Genomic DNA, 17675 nt, shown 5'->3' with positions numbered 1-17675 from the left:
TATATGTTTATAACGTTTTTATAATGCCGATAACACTTTACATAACACATGTGGGAGCGGTATTCTATCCTGAATAAGAAAAAATATAGTATCTTTCAGGGTTGCAGATTTTTCATAAAAATAATCCAGATCTCTGATATAGTTATATTCATCATATCCACAGTATTTTTTTTCTGACGTGGTCTCTGTCACTGCAGTATTCCATTCATAGTTTCCAAAGTCTGGTTAACTCCATGAGTCATACAAAAACCAAATTCTTAGTTTCTTAGAGATGCACGGGCCTTGTCCAGTATCTCCTTCCTGATCTTCGGATAGTTTGGGTGTATTTTAAGGACCTGTTAAAAGACAATACAATCCAGAAGTTCTGAGTTGGTAATCCCCCTCATCACTGAGCTGACATATTTTAAAACTAAAATAGCAACAAGTTTGTTTTAAGAGCGCACAAATATTTAATTTTTTTTACTTAATTAATTGTGGATAGAGACCACCACACAGGCAAGTCAAAACCACCTCTATCAAAGAGAATTTGCTTCATTTCCACTGTCCTTTCAGCTTGGTGCAGAAGACATGGGGGTCAAAGGCTAAAGCCTCTGGGTGGCTTGAAATGCATGAAGGCACCTTTGGAGACATTTCTGAGGTTTTAAGCACACGTTCTCTGCAATGATGAACTGCCTTTATGTTTTCATTCCCTTGGCTCTTTATTAGCATATTCTGCCTACTTCATCTTCTCCCCTTCAATTCCCTCTTCTCTCTTACCCCTTCCACTCATTTTGCCCTTCCTAATTATCTTTATTTCTCCCAAATAGAGCAGATTTAATTTATTTTATTATTAATATGAATAATTATTAATTAATAATATTCCCTCTACTTCTTTAATAGTAGCCCTTCCTCTTACTCTGCATTCGCTCTGCTTATGTTTGGACCATAAAAAGTTAATACCTCAAGTTACTTTCTAACAGTGTTTTCTGATACTAATATTTGATTTCATAAATTTTTTCATCTATATTCTGTATGGATTCACCAAGTTGCAATGGCATGGCCAAAAGAAGGCAGTGCCATTTGAATATCCCTTCACATATGATAGCCAGTCACTTTCATTTATCTGCTTCCATGGAGCTCAAGACAGAGCAATTATGAAGAGGATATTTAACTTTTTAGGGCACTTTTCCAGCATTAAGGTATGTATTTTAAGAAATGTAAACTCAACCAAAAAGAAGGGTCATTATGTAAAGAACGTTGCTACAGGAGACAGAGTATTAAATATATAGGCAAGTTCTACCTTATGGCAAACATCAATTGCATCAACATATCTCTTCCCTTTCAGGTAATTGAAAGCCAGCCTGTAGCCTGTAATTAAAGGGGTAAGGGGAGAGGGGGGAGAGGAAAAGCAACAATTTTAGTTTCTGTACTGAATAATAAAAATATCACATTTGAATTTATTTTCAGTCATCATGTGTTTCTAAAGTTGGGTTTTTTTCTACTGTTGTCTCATATAAGCCTGGTAATGATCAAAATTTCTACTGGAAGTCACTTCAAGTAGTAAATAAAAGTCCTTTACACACTGATAGCTACGTCTGAATCAAAAGGAGACATTATTCTGGGGAGCATGTGCTACTAGAGAGAATACATAATGGCAGTGTTCTTTCAATTACCATGGTATCCCACAGAGTTTCTCACTGTGGCCTGCAATACACTGTCTCTCTGTAAAGGTAATTCCATTATTAAAGGAAAAAAGTGGAAAAAAAAGGGACAACGAATTAGGGAATTAAAATGCTATTCAGTACCAGTGTCAGCAGACCACTGATATAAAAAGTCACATGGAATAGCTAAGTTGCATAGCAACACGCCAGGCTGATACTTGCAACCTAAGAGGTAAAGCTCAAGTATATCAGCCTGGTCTGAGACTAGGCCTGAGAAAAAAAAACTTTATAAGCATGCAATTTTCAAAATTTGAAATTTTATATCTTTCATTTTTAAACTTATCCTCACTGGCAAATACAGGATCTGATACCAGTTCGTACGGCTTTACTTCCCAGATGGAAATTTGCTGCTTTAACCATTTTTGTTCTAATGCATGACAATCCTCACAATGATGTAATGCAAAACTAGAAACAAATGCACAAAGTACCTTCAATATCATACTCTCTTTTGTATGCAGGATTATTTCACAGTTTAATTTCACTAAGGAACTCTCCCATCTAGATATCAAAGGGTTTTGTAATTTGTTGAATTACCACTCTCGAGAGGGTTTCAAAATGAAAAAATGAAAAGCCTTGATCTATGTTTTATACAAACTCAAGAAATCACAACTCTTTACTACTGAAACTTCTTTCTAATATATTTCATTTGATTAACAACTGCAATATTTTAGCAACAACACCATGGCTCGGTCTACAAGAGAAGGAACATCTAGTAAAAATTACTGCACCCGAACTCAGATACATAAAGGTTTTTCCATTTAACCTATAGTCAGATTTCTATCCGTTATTTTTATTTCTGTTTTGATATAAGCCTTCCTCTGATTTAACCCTCCTAATTTTTTGACTCACAGTACATATGACTCACAACACATTCAGTTTTGGTAATCCATCCATGTATGTGCATTTTCAAAACTATGTTATAAAAGCAGGAGCTAACCCACAAACATTTAGTCACTATTTTAATCTACAGATCGTATTAGATAAAACCATGAAGCAAACCACTGCAGTTACAGGTAAAGTAACAAAATGTTTGGCAGTCCATGCACATAACAGTTAAAATATTTTTTTAAAACTACTGTTTTTTCAGCTGATGCCAAAGACTGTCTCATCCTAACACTAAAAAAAGCCACAGGGCACAAAGAGTGAGCACAGATGAAAGACTAGAAGTTGTATGTATTTCCAATAAACATATCCCAGAACCTGGAAGGGAATTTGTCTCAACCACTGGTCTTGAGACCTAAGGACAGATTCTAGGTGTTAAGTAAGAAAATGGCATTTAATCCTACGTATCCTTTTCACAAAGGGTTTCCTACATTGAAACTGTCTTAATACGCGACAATTTAGTGCACATTTCAATTCATTATCCAAACTGAAACTTGACTAGTGCCTCAAGTTTTCAGTTTGTCATCCTTTTTAAAATAGATATATTTAAACACACTTAAAATAATTTTTTTAAAATCCTCATTCATGTACATAAAACCTGATCCATATAGATAATTTGAATCAAAAATGAAATCAACAAATCAGTGACCTGCCAACATCATATACATGTATATATATAGAATTATAAAAGACTCTCTACTACAAACAGTAAACAAAAATCTAAATACAGTAGATTACTATAAATACATTATTAAAGTGGTACACATAGAGAAAGTTGTTCATAAACAGTCAATTGCAACTGTTCCAGATCTAACCTTGTACTAAAACAGTAAGTAAAAACTTCTGAAGTATCATAAAGCCGCTACCTCTTGCCATGAGGGCTTTCCATGCTCAGTACACCTTTAAACATTTGTGGTTTTATGTGAGGAAAACCAGTGATACTTTATTTCTGTGGAAAATTAAAAGCAGCCTTTCCAGTAAAAGGTAGTTGTTTCATTCATACCACAGTGCCCAAAATCGTACTTTATAGGTTATATATACGTGCCTACTGTTGGATTCGTCTGGTTTCCATATTTCCAGGCCATCTCATAATTTATTGCTGCATCCTTATATGCCTGTTCCTTTTCCATTATGTATCCCATGTATTCATAAGCCTTGCAGCATGACTGCAAAATATAAATATTCATTCAAAATTTCATTTAAGTAAGCTTGCATATAGTAATACTGACAAATTAACTGCTAAAACACTCCAAATCCATACAACTGGAAAATAAAAGTAACACTTGTTCTAACTTTGATGATACAATAGTCTTGATTTAAAGTATCTGCGTTATAAATGAGTTATACAGAATTATGCTCTACTCCAGATCAAGTACAGAGTTCATCACAGAGACCACTGCAACAACTCTATAAAAATAGGTATCTCTCTCAGTTAATAACAACCCCACACAGCTGCATTTCAAGTCTAGTGTTGTACCTTCCACCAACATTGTTTGGATTTTTTTCTTAAGAAAGTATGTTCATAGCTTTGTTTTGGAAATGGTTTAACGTTATAATTTTCCAATTAAAGCTTAAAGAGAGTCAAAAGTAACCTAAAAAGAAAAATCAACCATTAAGTATTAAATTTCTTATGAATCCAAGGAGTAAGTCACAAGCATCTGAAAAGTAGGTTCCAAAAAACTATACAGCATTAGTTGAAAATACTAGCTTTGCTTATATGATACACACATATACATCGATCTAACTCCATCATAAAACTTCATATAAAAGATACAGTAATTCCTGCAGAAATCTTACATTTAGTTCATAATTCAGGAAAACAATTTATAAAAAACCTAACTACTGCATAACCTTACCATGAACAGTTTATGTTATCACGCTGCAAATAGTATAGCATTTTCAAGAGAAAAACATATGCAACTTTTTTACAAAGACAACGCAAAACAATATTGATATATAAATTACCTTCCATCTTGAAATTTACTACTTCCAGTTAGGCTTTCAAAATCTACTGATAAAAGCTTTCAAATCACAGCATAGTGGGATCGGTATGGGAATGCTTGAAAGTTGAGAATAAAAATATACTTCCCCTCTCATTTATAATAAACAAACCAAAAAGTTCAAAATCAAGAGGAGCAATCAGTAAGAAGCCTCAATTTCATAGAAACAGTCTACTCCCTGGCATTTTGCTAACCAATCCCAAATCTTCCAAAATCAAAAAAATCCTTATTAAATTACACTAGGCTTTTATGAAATTTTCACTCAACATACTTACTTAAATTGTATATGTATGTCATTCAATTCTGTTAAACTAACAGAAGAACTAACGAATCACAGACACGTTTTCTCAATCCAATCAAGTCTTCCAAATTGGAGATTACCACATAAAATATTGTCTCGTGGATTGACAAGATATGTTAAGATGTAAACCACTCAGCATCTCTTTGTATAGCACAATTCCTGCTTACCAGCTTTGCATGCAAGTTGGAGAGAAGTCCCTCTATTTCCTGTGCTGCTTTGCAGGGAGCCAGATATACACACTTCTAATCTGCCATCCTCCTTGCTAAAAGCAGAGCCTGTTTATCTGAGTCACTCATGGGTCTCAAACTTTTTAGAAGAAAATAAATTACTTGGTAGGCTATGTTTTACACTTGGTAATTTTTACAACAAAGCAGCATTCATGGGACACACCTCCTCAACAGACCATCTATTTCAAGATAAGCCTTGTTTTGGGAGATGACTCGTGTTTATCCTTCAGCTGTAAGGATTTTGAAATGGAACACACCCTATTTTAAAGAGGCCTTTCTGCAGAAGTACATAATAGCACTATACCAAGAACTGTGGTAGCTGTCTCTCAATTTTCTGTTCAGAAATCGTGTTCAAAAAACATCTCTCAGAAGCTGCTAAAATGTGATCGAATAATGAACCTTACCTTCTATACTATTGAATTAATAAAAAAAGTATAATAAGCATTGTGTCCTTTTCTAAACCAAATCTGTGCTCTATAACAGTACCCTAAACCTGCAGCACAGTGTGTATGGAACACCAGCCTACTGGACTGCCTCACATGAAGGGAAGTCAAGATATAAAAACATGATCACCTTTTTGCTGATCAAAATGAAAAATAAGCAGAAGCTAAGATCTATGCTTATTCCCATAGTCAAAGCAGGGTATTGTGCAGTTTGCCGACCCAGGAACCCTGAGGTAAACAACACATGAGACCTTGTCCCTTGATAATCTACCAGACAGTATTGCCACGGAAAAAGATTAATACCAGCGTTAAAAAAAATAATCCTGCACTGTAGCAGGCTTATGAACATAAATGTTTAGAAACATAAGATATGAAGATAGTATGTCAGTAAATGGAGCAAGTCTCCAAAATTTACACAGCCACGTCTTTCTTCATCAGTTTTGTGAGACTGTGAAATGCATCTCTGACATTCATAAACAATCCAAGCTTTTAGAGCCCCCTCAGCTGAAATTTGTGGAAGTTGCTATAGAACATGAACAAAAATGACTAAGCAGCAGTCACAGGTTTGTTTACCACCCTCCAGTGTGAAGTTGCTGGTTTCCTGTCCTGTTTCGGTCCACTTTTCCTTAATAAGTGAAATACCAGGCAAATGAACAAATAAATATATTTCAAAATTTTTTTTCAGAGGAAAAGTAAATATTTTGATGAATTAAAATAGAAAGGTTCTAAGGTTACTTTCAATGTGCACTGACTTACCCTGTTATGACGAAGGCACCGTTTTAGAAGTTCACCTGCCGTATCGTATTTGGCAGATTGAATATATATATCTGCAAGCAGAAGCCAACTCTTTTCAAACTCCTCTGCATCAATGGGATTCCAGCTCATTTTTGCAATCCGTTTTAACTGATTTCTGGCTCGTGGAGTCTGTTTCAAGATCATGTAGGCCGTGGCCATTCCCAAAAGTGCTGGTATATGATCCTTCTGCAGTAAAACATACAGCAACTGCTTGATGCTTTTTTTAATTTTAATTTTTTTTTAAGTAAGACTTTCATCAGGTATCTAAAAACTAAACTGAAAGCTAAATCTCAGGAAATAAAGATAAAGTGCCTAATCTTACAGACATGTTTTGCACCTAGTGCTACAATTATTTCTGTAATCATGATAACCACCAGGCACAAGAAATGCTAAAAAAATCCACAGGTATTTCATCTCACAAGAAATAAAATCAGATACCACTAAGAGCTATACTTTTTACATACAAATAAGCACTTCAGATAAAATCTGGAGTCAATTGGAAGTTACAATAAAAATGGTATTTTTCACTTGCAGAACTGCCTGTCAAATATTAGCGAAAGGGACTCTGATTCCTCTTATTAGGTGTACAGCTCCTAAAACTTTAATGTCTAAACTGTGTGCATCCAAGCTTTATAAAAAAAATAGGATTCATAAAAGCCATCATTCTAGGCAAGAGCCTCAAAAGCAAGCAGTAAGAACTCCTGGCATAAGTGCAATTTTTGACTTCATTAGTAAAGGATGAGAATGGGGGTCACATCTTGCAACTGCAACTCCTACATGCAGAGAGTAGTTGTATCAGGACCTAACTGAAATGCTTGCTTCTCCTTCTCAGTGCTTCTGACTCACTGTTGGTATTCTGCCTTTACATCTCTTTCTAAGGTTGTGCTGTAAATACATTTGTCATAGTGCATTGAAAAAAAAAAAAAACAAATGCCTTTTTCAAATTTTATATAAATCTTCTTTGATAGGAGAATAATCCTTAGAGCAAATAGCACCAACACGTGCCACTGTTGTTGTATGTAAACCGTGAGGCTAGTTTAAAAAAATGTAGTAAGTAAGAAAGGGAAGAGTGAGGAAATGAGACAGGTTACTAACCTCAGCCTCAACTATTTCTGTGAAAGTGCTCAGTGCTTGTTCAACACGTGATTTTTGTTTGGTTGCCATGAGACAATAATTCTCCATGATTCGCAGCTGAATGTGACCCTGAATGGTTTGAGGCTTGAGCTCCTTCAGCAGGTTTCCTGCTGTTCTTACAGCCAACTGCACAGACTCCTGCTTCTCTGTTGAATTACTATTATCAGAAAAAAAAAGTTCATAGAAGCTTATTTTTTTAATACACAACAAACTAATTACAAGTTAGAAATGTTTCTGTGCTAAAGATATGCCATTTTGTAGAAAAATGGCTCTGGTATACAGGCATTCTACGTTGATCCTCCTCAACAACAGCAATTCTAATCCAACAAGCTGATTGTAACACTGCAAGTGACCAGCATTCCAGAGAAAATCTACTACATTTTCTGCTTGAGACTCACTTATTACAGTATAGAATGGTCTCTCACAATAACACAGAATTCTCAAAGCACTAGATGATCTCAAAGTTCTAGCACTTTAAATTAGCGCACATAGTCAAGGGGCAGCAGAAGAAGATGACAGATTAACCCAAGCAATATTTATTTAATTCACCTACCCTACGTCAGTATCAAGATTTTCAAAGACTTCTCCACCCACAGTCTCATTATCTGGGTTCAAACAAATTTCAATCATGTTGTAGACTGCATTCTGTCCCCAGTCACTGTCCTTTCGAGCTTTATTAAAATGCCGCAGTGCATCGTTCGGTTCACCTGTGTACCTACACGGATAATTAAAATATTTAAAGCTGGGCAAGTAAAACTGTCTTCTCCAAATTCCACCCAAATCCCAGTAAACCCAAGTATTTAAAAACAGATGACCCATTTGCACATACTGATATTGCAAGGTTTGGACAGCACGCATACTATTGCAAGGATCTTGTTTTCGCAAACTAAAAATGGTCTGACAAGTTATAAAATGTGAAGATAAACAGAATTGCATTATTGAACCTGGAAGAACATACTGAGATATTCAGAGAAACTGAGAATGTCCTTAAAGCCTGACACCTTAATTAAATCAACATAGCACCTTTAAATGATAATGGATGACAAGAAAATTAATTTAAATCTATACTTCATAGTCAAATAGATCTTATCTTAATAATAATTGCAAGTACCAAAGATACAGTCCTTTGCAGTAGTGAAATCCTGGTTCAAGCTTTGTTCGGGAAGAATGTTTTTCAGCCATTAAAAGAAATCTTGGGACTTCTTCTAATTTCCCGGCTCTTCTTAACAGATCAATTAATCGAGAAAGGGTGGCATAGTTATCTAAATATACAAATAATTAGCAGACTGTAATTCTATTTATTTGCTACATGAATAAGATAAGAAATAATGAGCCTGTCTTAATTTTTTCACATATAAAAATTTAATACATAAGGCACATTACACAGTAACCTCAGATACAAGAACGAAGATGTCAAGTGATACTTGCAATATCTTTATACAGGTTTTTATAGAAGTATAATTGTATCTCACTTTCAAAAGCACTCAAAACCATATGCTGCATTCTCGTGACTCCTTTCAAAGCCCACTAGAAAGCTTTACATTCATTATAGTAAAATTTTAATAGATTTTAGTAGCTTTCCCTCTGGTCCCAATTTGAAAATTGCTAAAAAAAACTCACTGCTGTCCAAGACAAGTTTCCTTTATTAGTCTTCAAATAAAATATTACCTTTGTGCTCATGCACTTGACACTTTCAATACAAAAGAAAGTACTTTACAGTGAACAAGTAAATAACACCCTATTTGTATTTGGCTTAAGGTAAACTATGCACATTACACTGCAGCAAAGTACATTACTGTATCTACAAGAAATATTTTTATCATATTCCCTTAAAACATTTTTATGTTTTTATATATGGTAATGGTCTTTGGCTTTAGTATCCATTACACTATAAATAAAACATTTCTTTTTAATCAAACAAAGAGTTTTTATTTAGCTATTTATTAATCTCTTTCATTAGAAGTATATATCAAAACAAATTAAAAGTATCACTGCTAAACATTCACCTGGTTTGCGTTCCAGGAGCTGCTGGAAATGAAAAACAGCTTGTTCATAATCTTGCTTCCTGAACATGAGATCAGCCATCATCTACAGCATTGAACAATTTAGAGAAAACAAAACAAGACATTATAAATTGTGAAACTGTTGAAGAAAAGTTATAAATAATTGTCTTGGTTTAGGGTAAATTTGGGAGAAACCACTAATGAACTGTGGTTATGTGGAGAGCTAAAACTATAGCTTTAAAGTGCTGCAGGAGCTGCACAAGAAGCAAAATCACTTGGACTTTTTATTACTCTCTGGAAAACAAACACAATATACAACATACACAGGTAATAATGAACAAGTACATGAACACCTTTTCATATAAGATGAAAACTAAAAGTTAATTAAGTAGTCTGCCATATCTTTCAAATTTTTTTTTACCATTGCATAGTTTTACTTCTTATTTTATTTCTAGTAACTGCAGATTATGCACATGGAAAGCAAAGTTAGTTTACAGTTAGGGAAAAAGAAAGATGATAGCTCACTTCAGCAGGGAAGGTAAAATGAGCTCTTTAATTTCAGTTTCTCTCCACTGATAGTTGGCTAATATAGAGTAGATTTAATAACATATTTCAAGAGTGCTATTACTTCTGTTCATGCACCATACTAGAACAAATTTCAGATGTTAGATTGTTATGAGAAAACAAATTATTCTCATCTTAAAATAACTTGGCTCCTAGTGTGTTACATAGAGAGTTGCTCAGTATATTGATCTCTCTTTTAGGCCAAGAAGTATACATGTCCTGGACAAGAACCTGCAGCTATGATTAAAACTTGTTAAGTAGGAATATGAGTAACTAAAGTTGAACGAGGCTGTAAAATTACTTTAAATAAATAGTTCTTTTATTCTAGCACTTAAAAAAAAATATTTGTTTTCATATTACTGTGCTGGAAAAATAGCTTCTATAGCTTCTTCCTTGAGTATTAGCCAATTATCAATAGAACATGCATTGAGCCATACTTTATCCAATCTTACTACAACTACGTTTTCCTTTACTGCTAAAGACTCATTTTATATTGAGGTAGAACAATGACTATGACTGCTAGAAACTTCATGTTGAAACATCAGCTGGCATAAACAGAAAAACATTTTGTCACCATGGATTTTTCACTTTTTTCTTGAAATCACAAAGCTGTAGGCTCTTTGAAAAGTAGTGCTTTATGAATATATCATATTGCAGGCACACAAACATCAAGAAGCATTGATGCAGGATTAGTATAACAGCACATACCATTGTTGCTGCTTCATTATCTTGGTCATTCTTCAGCAGTAAGGAACACTGATGTTGACAGGCATCAGTATCATCTTGTGCAAGATATAAACGTGCAAGTTCCAACATTGCCTGTACATTAAAATATTTAACTGCATGTAATTCAAAGATGAAAAAGTTGGTTCAGTTCTGAGTATCAACCTGATATTACAGGGCTCCAGGGAAAAACTGTATCTCCACTAAATAGAGAGCCTTTTCTGTTGTTTCCTGTGGGCTCTCAGTCAATTAATGTAATCCATTTTCATTCCCTCACCTTTTAAAAGAAACAAAACTTTTCTTCTTCTGAGGGATATTCTAAAGGTACATTGAAAACAGGGCTGCTCAGACAGTATTGCTCTGAAAACACCAGTATTTTAGTATGAATAATGTTCTTGGAAAAATGTAAGTGAAAGTAGTTTTAAACATATTGAAAAAAACAAATACCTCATTAACATTCACCAACTAATTTTGAGTACAAGTCAGTTTCAGAAGAAACTATTTTCTTATTTGCATTTCCAACCTACCATATCAAGACTCCGTGTGAATCCACTGCTGAGAAACCACCACAGAGTAAATATTGACAAACTGAAACGTACACCAGCACACATTCTTAAAGCTGAAGTCCCATCATAGACTATTCTGAATAAAATGTCACAGAAAACTTTATAAACACAGTTATTGCAAGAAAATGTCATAGTGTTTATAAAGTTCTCTGTGGCATTTTATTCAGGATAGTCTATGATGGGACTATTCTGAATAAAATGTCACAGAAAACTTTATAAACACTATGAAAGTTTCTATTGAAGCAAACAGAAGGTAAACTGTTCACAAAGCAAAATTAGCAGTAGATAAACTCTAAGTCATTCCTACTTAAATTTAAATGCTGTTTTGATTTTGTTTCCAAAAGGGAGATATTTATAATTGCACCACAATTCTTTCACTAGTTACACTTGTGAAAGGCACTTCTGAATCAGAACAGTGTTTTGAACATCCTCTTCAGAACATGCAGGCTCCTAGCACAGTTTTTAAACTGTTTTCTTCCTACTTCCTGTTCTGTTCATACTCAAACATATACCATGTAATTCTGAAACAGGAAGGCAGGTGGGTAAGCGCTGAAATGATACAGAGAATGAATGCATGTCAGAACTTTAACTATGAAAGATTTCTTTAACCTGCTGCTCTTATGTGCACAACTCAGTGGAATACCAAAAGGCAGTCTTGGAGTCAAGGAATACTTCCTGCAGAAAGCAAAAAATAAACTGGAGTTCTACACTAGTACTATCTAGTGAGTGGAAGTGGTCTCTAAATTTTCAACTCCACTACAAACAATACTGTGAAATTATGTGCATGCTGCAATCTACAATATCCTTCAAGTCTCCTTCAGGAAACTGCATTGCCTCTTACCTGAGCAAGGAAACAAAGGGAGGGTACTACCTACCAGATTTCACAGTGTAAAACAAAACAACACAACTCCCCTATGACATGGACTGCAATCTCTTCACATTTACCTGAATAAATGCAGTATTTCAATCCACTTGGCTAAAATACAGGAGATTTTTTTCTAACTAAACAAGGTACAGATAGCTTAAAAGGAATTTCCATTATTTCCACATATAATTTAAGGAAAGTAAACTCTGAAGGTGCCAGGAGACAGATGGACTTTCAACAGCTCAAAATGATATTTTGTCATCTAAAAGAATTCAATTCTAATTTTGTACTAGCAATGCTTTTAAAAATGAAGAAAAGAAAACAAGTTCAAATCTACTGAAACTATAAAAATACATTGAGGTAACTCCTTTATACTAGTTTTGGGAAACAAAATATTTTGCCTTTGTTACTCAGCAAGTAGGCAGAGAGTTATCAATGAGAAACTCAGATTTTCTAAGATGTCACTATATTCTGTGTTGCTAGCAAAATAGGATTAAAGCAAAAAATCTTCAGTAATATCTCACAGATATTTAGTACAAATGTCTACATCTTGTAACAATGGGAATCTCTTAGAAGTAGGATTTTAGCAAGAACTGAAGGGAAACGCCATGCTGGTATTTCAGTATTGGTATGAAAGACAAAGTAAGGCTTTGATACTGATAAAAAGCCACAGCTGTACCTGTACCGCGACAGGGAGTCTCCTTGCTCTTAATGGGGAAATCACCATTTTAAGGATGGTTTTATTCCCTTCCCAATTTATTTTCTTCTCCACATCATTCTTATAAGATGTCTTGAGAAAAGCCTGTCTCAAATACACTGAAGCTGTAGCTTTAGGAAGGACGTGGATTGTTGGAACCACAACACACGAGTTCAAATATTAAAACTAAGTGATGTATTTAGCAGTTCGCGCATGTGACAGCTGTTCAATAACAAGCATCAAAATAAGAAGTTTTCGCATACGCCTAAGGATATAACATCATTATGATATGATGTGATATCATGGCAAATGAACAAAAATTGTATTTATTGATTTTTAATATAGAAAAAACCTCACTAAAGATAACACTTAATCTTTGTGCTCATTATAGTTACAAATTTCTTAGACTTTTGCTTCTCTCCCTCTCTTATCTCCAAAGTCCAGGGTTACAAAATTATAAGAAGGAAGAGGAGGATAAAAATAAATCTGAATTTACCTGTATTCATCAACCTGTGGGAAAGAGACTGTGTAGAGAAGAGAGATGCAGTACAATAACCCTGCTCAAGATCAGCAACATTTTGTGACTAAAATAAGAATCCTACCAAGTCCAGATAAAAGCAGACACAGAAAAGACAGAAATTGTCTATACTGATCAAAATCACTGGGAGTTCATTCCAGAGGACAAGCACCAAGAAAGGTTGTTTCAATCTCCATCATTACTGGTACCTGAAGACAGGCTTACTGTGAGTGCAAGCAGACACCACTTGAGTCAGGACTTCTTGCAACAGACAAAAGTCAGCAGCGCATGCAACTATTCTATCATGATAAGCAATGATGGGGAGAAAGTTCAAGGTTCTATGTGTATCATGAAACAGAAATAATTACAAATTATTCTATTCTGTGGATAACTGGAAAATGTTTTGCTACAACTAAAAACTGAAAAACAATGCAAAATAGTCAGAGGGAGAACTGACCTTGTTATTGGTTTCACAGTGAACAAGGGCTTCTTTGTAAAATTTAATTGCTTTTTCATAGTTGCGCTGGGCTGTTGAATGTTTTGCAATCTCAGCACAAATCTCAGCCGCTAACTGTTTCTGTGCAGGAACTGCATCCACCTGCTCTACTTGAGCCCGTTTCAGCACTCTGCCTTGTAATTCCCGAGCCTGGGGTGGGGAAAGCAGGGAACAGTCAAGAATTCTCAAAGGAATTAATTTCATTTATCTACTATAAAACAGTTAGCTTGTCTTTTTTTTAAGAGAAGGAAGCACTAATACTATTCTGCTTCTTACAGCCCAACCATTTTGCCTAGCAGGAAATTAGAACTAAAGCACAAAATACCATCTGGGGAGAACTTCCAGCATCTCTCTGAAAACCAAGGGAAGAGACCTGTTTAAGACATTTAAGTTAGTCCTGCTGAAATCAAAACGCAGATGTTTTTGTGTAAATGAACATGGCATCAAAAGGAAAAGGAACAGGAAAATATTTCAAAGAGAATGGGTACAAGGAAGGACAGTTTTGAGGGCAGTAGAAAAAACAAAAGAACCCCAAAAGGACAGAAAGTTTTTTGAAATCTGATTGTGAGAAACCTGGAAGAACTAAAGAAGTACAGAAAAGAGTAAGAGAAGGAGACTGCTTAGGGGGAATTTTCCTAAAGGAAAAATAGGAGGAAAAAAGTCAACTGTGAGAAAGAAAGAAGTACATTACAAGGAAAAAATAAGTAAGAATTTAACAAAGATAAATCTTACCAATATTGCTATTTAAACCCTCACATACAATTACCTTTCTAACCAACCTGCAGACTTTTCTTGCTGGTTAGAAGATGCTACCAAGGCTTACCATTGCTGTTACCTTCACTTTCACAGAGTGGAGTTATAATAGAACAGAAAGGACTGACCACACCTTTTTGTTGAGAAAGCATTTTCTAAGGGCTTAAACCTCTAGCGTCCAACTTTATTCTTTCAAGCGTCAGTCTGAGGGATAATACTGAATTGCAGAATGAAGAGATATTATTATTACTATTTAATACTAATACTGCTGTTCAGCAGTACAACAAAACAACAGGTAGCCATTGAAAGCTGTTCCATTTTGCTCTGTGAATGGTTTTCAATGTTGAGCTAAAGATATGTAATCTAGCTGCCCTCATGACCAATTTCATTTTCACCTGATATGCTAAAACTATGCTCCACACACAAATGAAGGCAAAGTAAGACTGCAGGCTTGCAGTAAAAACCTGCATTCTGATCTAAAATCCAGATAACATTGCTTGCAAAAAGCTCAGACTGTGTAACACCTTATGTACTTTACATTTCACAGCAGTCACTGGTGCTTTACCCCCAGCATACACTCATTTTCCACATTCACGTGGATATTAAGGTTCAAGTATGGGACCAAAGTGAAACCAGAGGTAAACATGAGGATATTGCAAGTTTCACAGGTATTTTTGGTTTTCCTCATTACCTGCTGTAATGAAACTATAGCTCTGTCAATGCTCTCCATTTTGCTGTAAATTTTTGCCAGAAGTACCTGGTAACGTACATCTTCCATCAGAGAAGACAACTCATTAACTGTAAGAATGACATTAAACAAACATTATTCTTGAAGGAGCTGATCCCAGTTAAGTCAAAGGAAGAAGAAACTCATCACATGCTCCAGGAAAGAGCTTACATGAAAAATTCACAGCTCCATCTTACTTATTTAGAATTGTGATCTGACTTGGTGCCTTGCAGGCAGGCAGAGCATGTTGCTATTAAGTAAACATTATAGACTACAAACAAAGTGAGATTTAAGGCCAAAATTACTGAAAGATGCAAACAGAATAAAAAAAATAAAAATTGGCTGTCTGGTCTATTAGCATTTTCAGAGACATGACAGAAAATATTTTGATGCAAACGGACAGGAAATAAAGCCATTCCTGACATTTCTTGTCTAAATCCTCCTAAAAGTCAACAAAAAATGTCCAAATTGATATAATGTGATACTCTACATGCAAAAAGCATGAGACTGTTCAATGGAATTTCTAGCCAGACCTCAAACTATGCTTCTTTTGCTAGAGTCTGGAATATACCTGAACACAACAAAATAAATAAATATTTCAGTATCTACTTAAAAGCAGCAGGCTGTTTTTGAACAATGATTAAAATAAATATGCATCAATTAGCATTTGAAGAATTCAAGCCTTGCCTGGGTTAAATTTATTTTACTCCACTGACAAAGCAGCATCTTGAGCACAGTTTCACATTAAAATATAGATGCCACCAAAAATTTTGTTTTATCTTTATTAAAATTAAGGAGTTTCTAGAGCTATATTCTATCAGAAAACTGGTCTTCAAGGGCTGAAATCGTGACATGCTATTTTATATCAGAGATTAGACTGTGTAACTTAGACCATGTACAATCATTCCCTTCAGTGTATTTCCTAAAATTCATTTTTTTCCCACAAAGGATATTCTAGCATTTCCATAAAAAATTATTACATCATTCAATAATTTTCCCAATCAGCCAAAATAAACATTTTTCTCTTAGAGAATGTGTATTTATCAAAACATAAAAAAAGACATTAAAAAAAATACTTTTTGCTTCATTTTAAGACAGAAGATTTTAAAGTACATGGGTCAAACTGTACTTAGTGGTAATTATTTTTCCACACTAGGAAAATCAAGCTGTCTTGAGCATGACTATTAAATTAGCCAGATCCTCAATGGCTTAACTAGGACAGGAATACAATGTTAAATCAGAGGATATTTTCAGTAAGAAGTAATAAAATGTTAAATCAGAGAACTTTTTCAGTAAGAAGTAGGTAAGATGGAAAACCAACATGCCCCTGGCAAAGCATGAAAGTGATATAGTGACATAATAAAACCTTCTAGAATGGACTACTAATAATACTGCTTCTCTATTCAGACAGCCACAAAGGTTAATAAATGTAATTAAACCTCTGGAAAAAAGTGCCCATAAATTCATTTACTCCTTAGAGTCACGCAGAAAACACAAATAACAGTTCAAAAAATTGTATGTTTTCCTGTGAATTAATAACAGTCCTACCAGGGTCATGTTCTAAAGCTTGCTGAAGTATTCTTTCTGCCTGTTCATACTGCTTCAGTTTCATTAAAAGCTCAGCCAAATCATAGCAAAGGAAGCTCTGTTGACCACTTCTCACTGCAGCCTCATAGTAACTGATTGCCTTTGAAGAAAGAAGCAAAAATTTGTGTATAATTTAAAGACAACAATCTTGTTACTTAAGTATTCAATGGCATGTTGCTTTACTTTTTTTTCAATGGAGAAGTAATAAAACATGGGTTTCAGTGCAGGCCCAAACCCACTGCAAGTCACCAGAACTACAATTCAACAGATTAGCATCCACTAATTTGCACATCTACTAACTGTGCCTTTGGCCAGATGATCTGAAGGGAATCTAAGAACTTACTTTCAGGACAAAATGTCTATTTTAGCACTCTGAAATATAATACTTTTACCCAAGCAAAGCCTGCATGCTGAAACAGTACTCAACTAACCTAATACATTAATTATAGAATACCTTTGAGTAGTTATGTGTTTTGATTAGGGCTTTTCCAATTTTACTTGCTAAAGATGGATCTTTCGGATTTTTCTTCAAGGCCTGCTCGTAGGCTTCTATGGCTTCATCAGGCTGCAACAGTAAAATATAAACACATATAAGTCAAAGATTATGACAAAAGGTGTATGAAGAAAACAAAATCTGGTAACAACTCCAGGAACTCCGGTACTGATTCATAAGCTACAATACTTCTAAGAGAAGA

General features: G+C 34.7%; 1 protein-coding gene across 3 annotated transcripts in view; it reads right to left on the bottom strand.

Moving 5' to 3' along the window:
* TTC21B (tetratricopeptide repeat domain 21B) overlaps positions 1-17675 on the bottom strand; it is a 33773-nt gene continuing 16098 nt past the window's right edge. For all 3 annotated transcript variants that reach the window (XM_030952370.1, XM_030952373.1, XM_030952372.1), the window contains 13 exons: positions 17435-17545; positions 16942-17080; positions 15358-15464; positions 13875-14063; positions 10758-10868; positions 9489-9570; positions 8594-8744; positions 8036-8197; positions 7444-7639; positions 6310-6534; positions 3628-3748; positions 1280-1347; positions 1-335 (listed from right to left, as the gene is read on the bottom strand). In XM_030952370.1, coding sequence (XP_030808230.1) covers positions 258-335; positions 1280-1347; positions 3628-3748; positions 6310-6534; positions 7444-7639; positions 8036-8197; positions 8594-8744; positions 9489-9570; positions 10758-10868; positions 13875-14063; positions 15358-15464; positions 16942-17080; positions 17435-17545 — 1740 coding nt within the window. In that variant the 3' untranslated portion in view covers positions 1-257. The remainder of the gene's footprint in view (positions 336-1279; positions 1348-3627; positions 3749-6309; positions 6535-7443; positions 7640-8035; positions 8198-8593; positions 8745-9488; positions 9571-10757; positions 10869-13874; positions 14064-15357; positions 15465-16941; positions 17081-17434; positions 17546-17675) is intronic.

Source organism: Camarhynchus parvulus, chromosome 7 (genome assembly GCF_901933205.1).
Source record: "Camarhynchus parvulus chromosome 7, STF_HiC, whole genome shotgun sequence".
Classification (NCBI taxonomy): domain Eukaryota; kingdom Metazoa; phylum Chordata; class Aves; order Passeriformes; family Thraupidae; genus Camarhynchus; species Camarhynchus parvulus.
The sequence above is the reverse complement of the archived record's forward strand: the minus strand, read 5'-3'. Positions and strand labels throughout refer to the sequence as shown.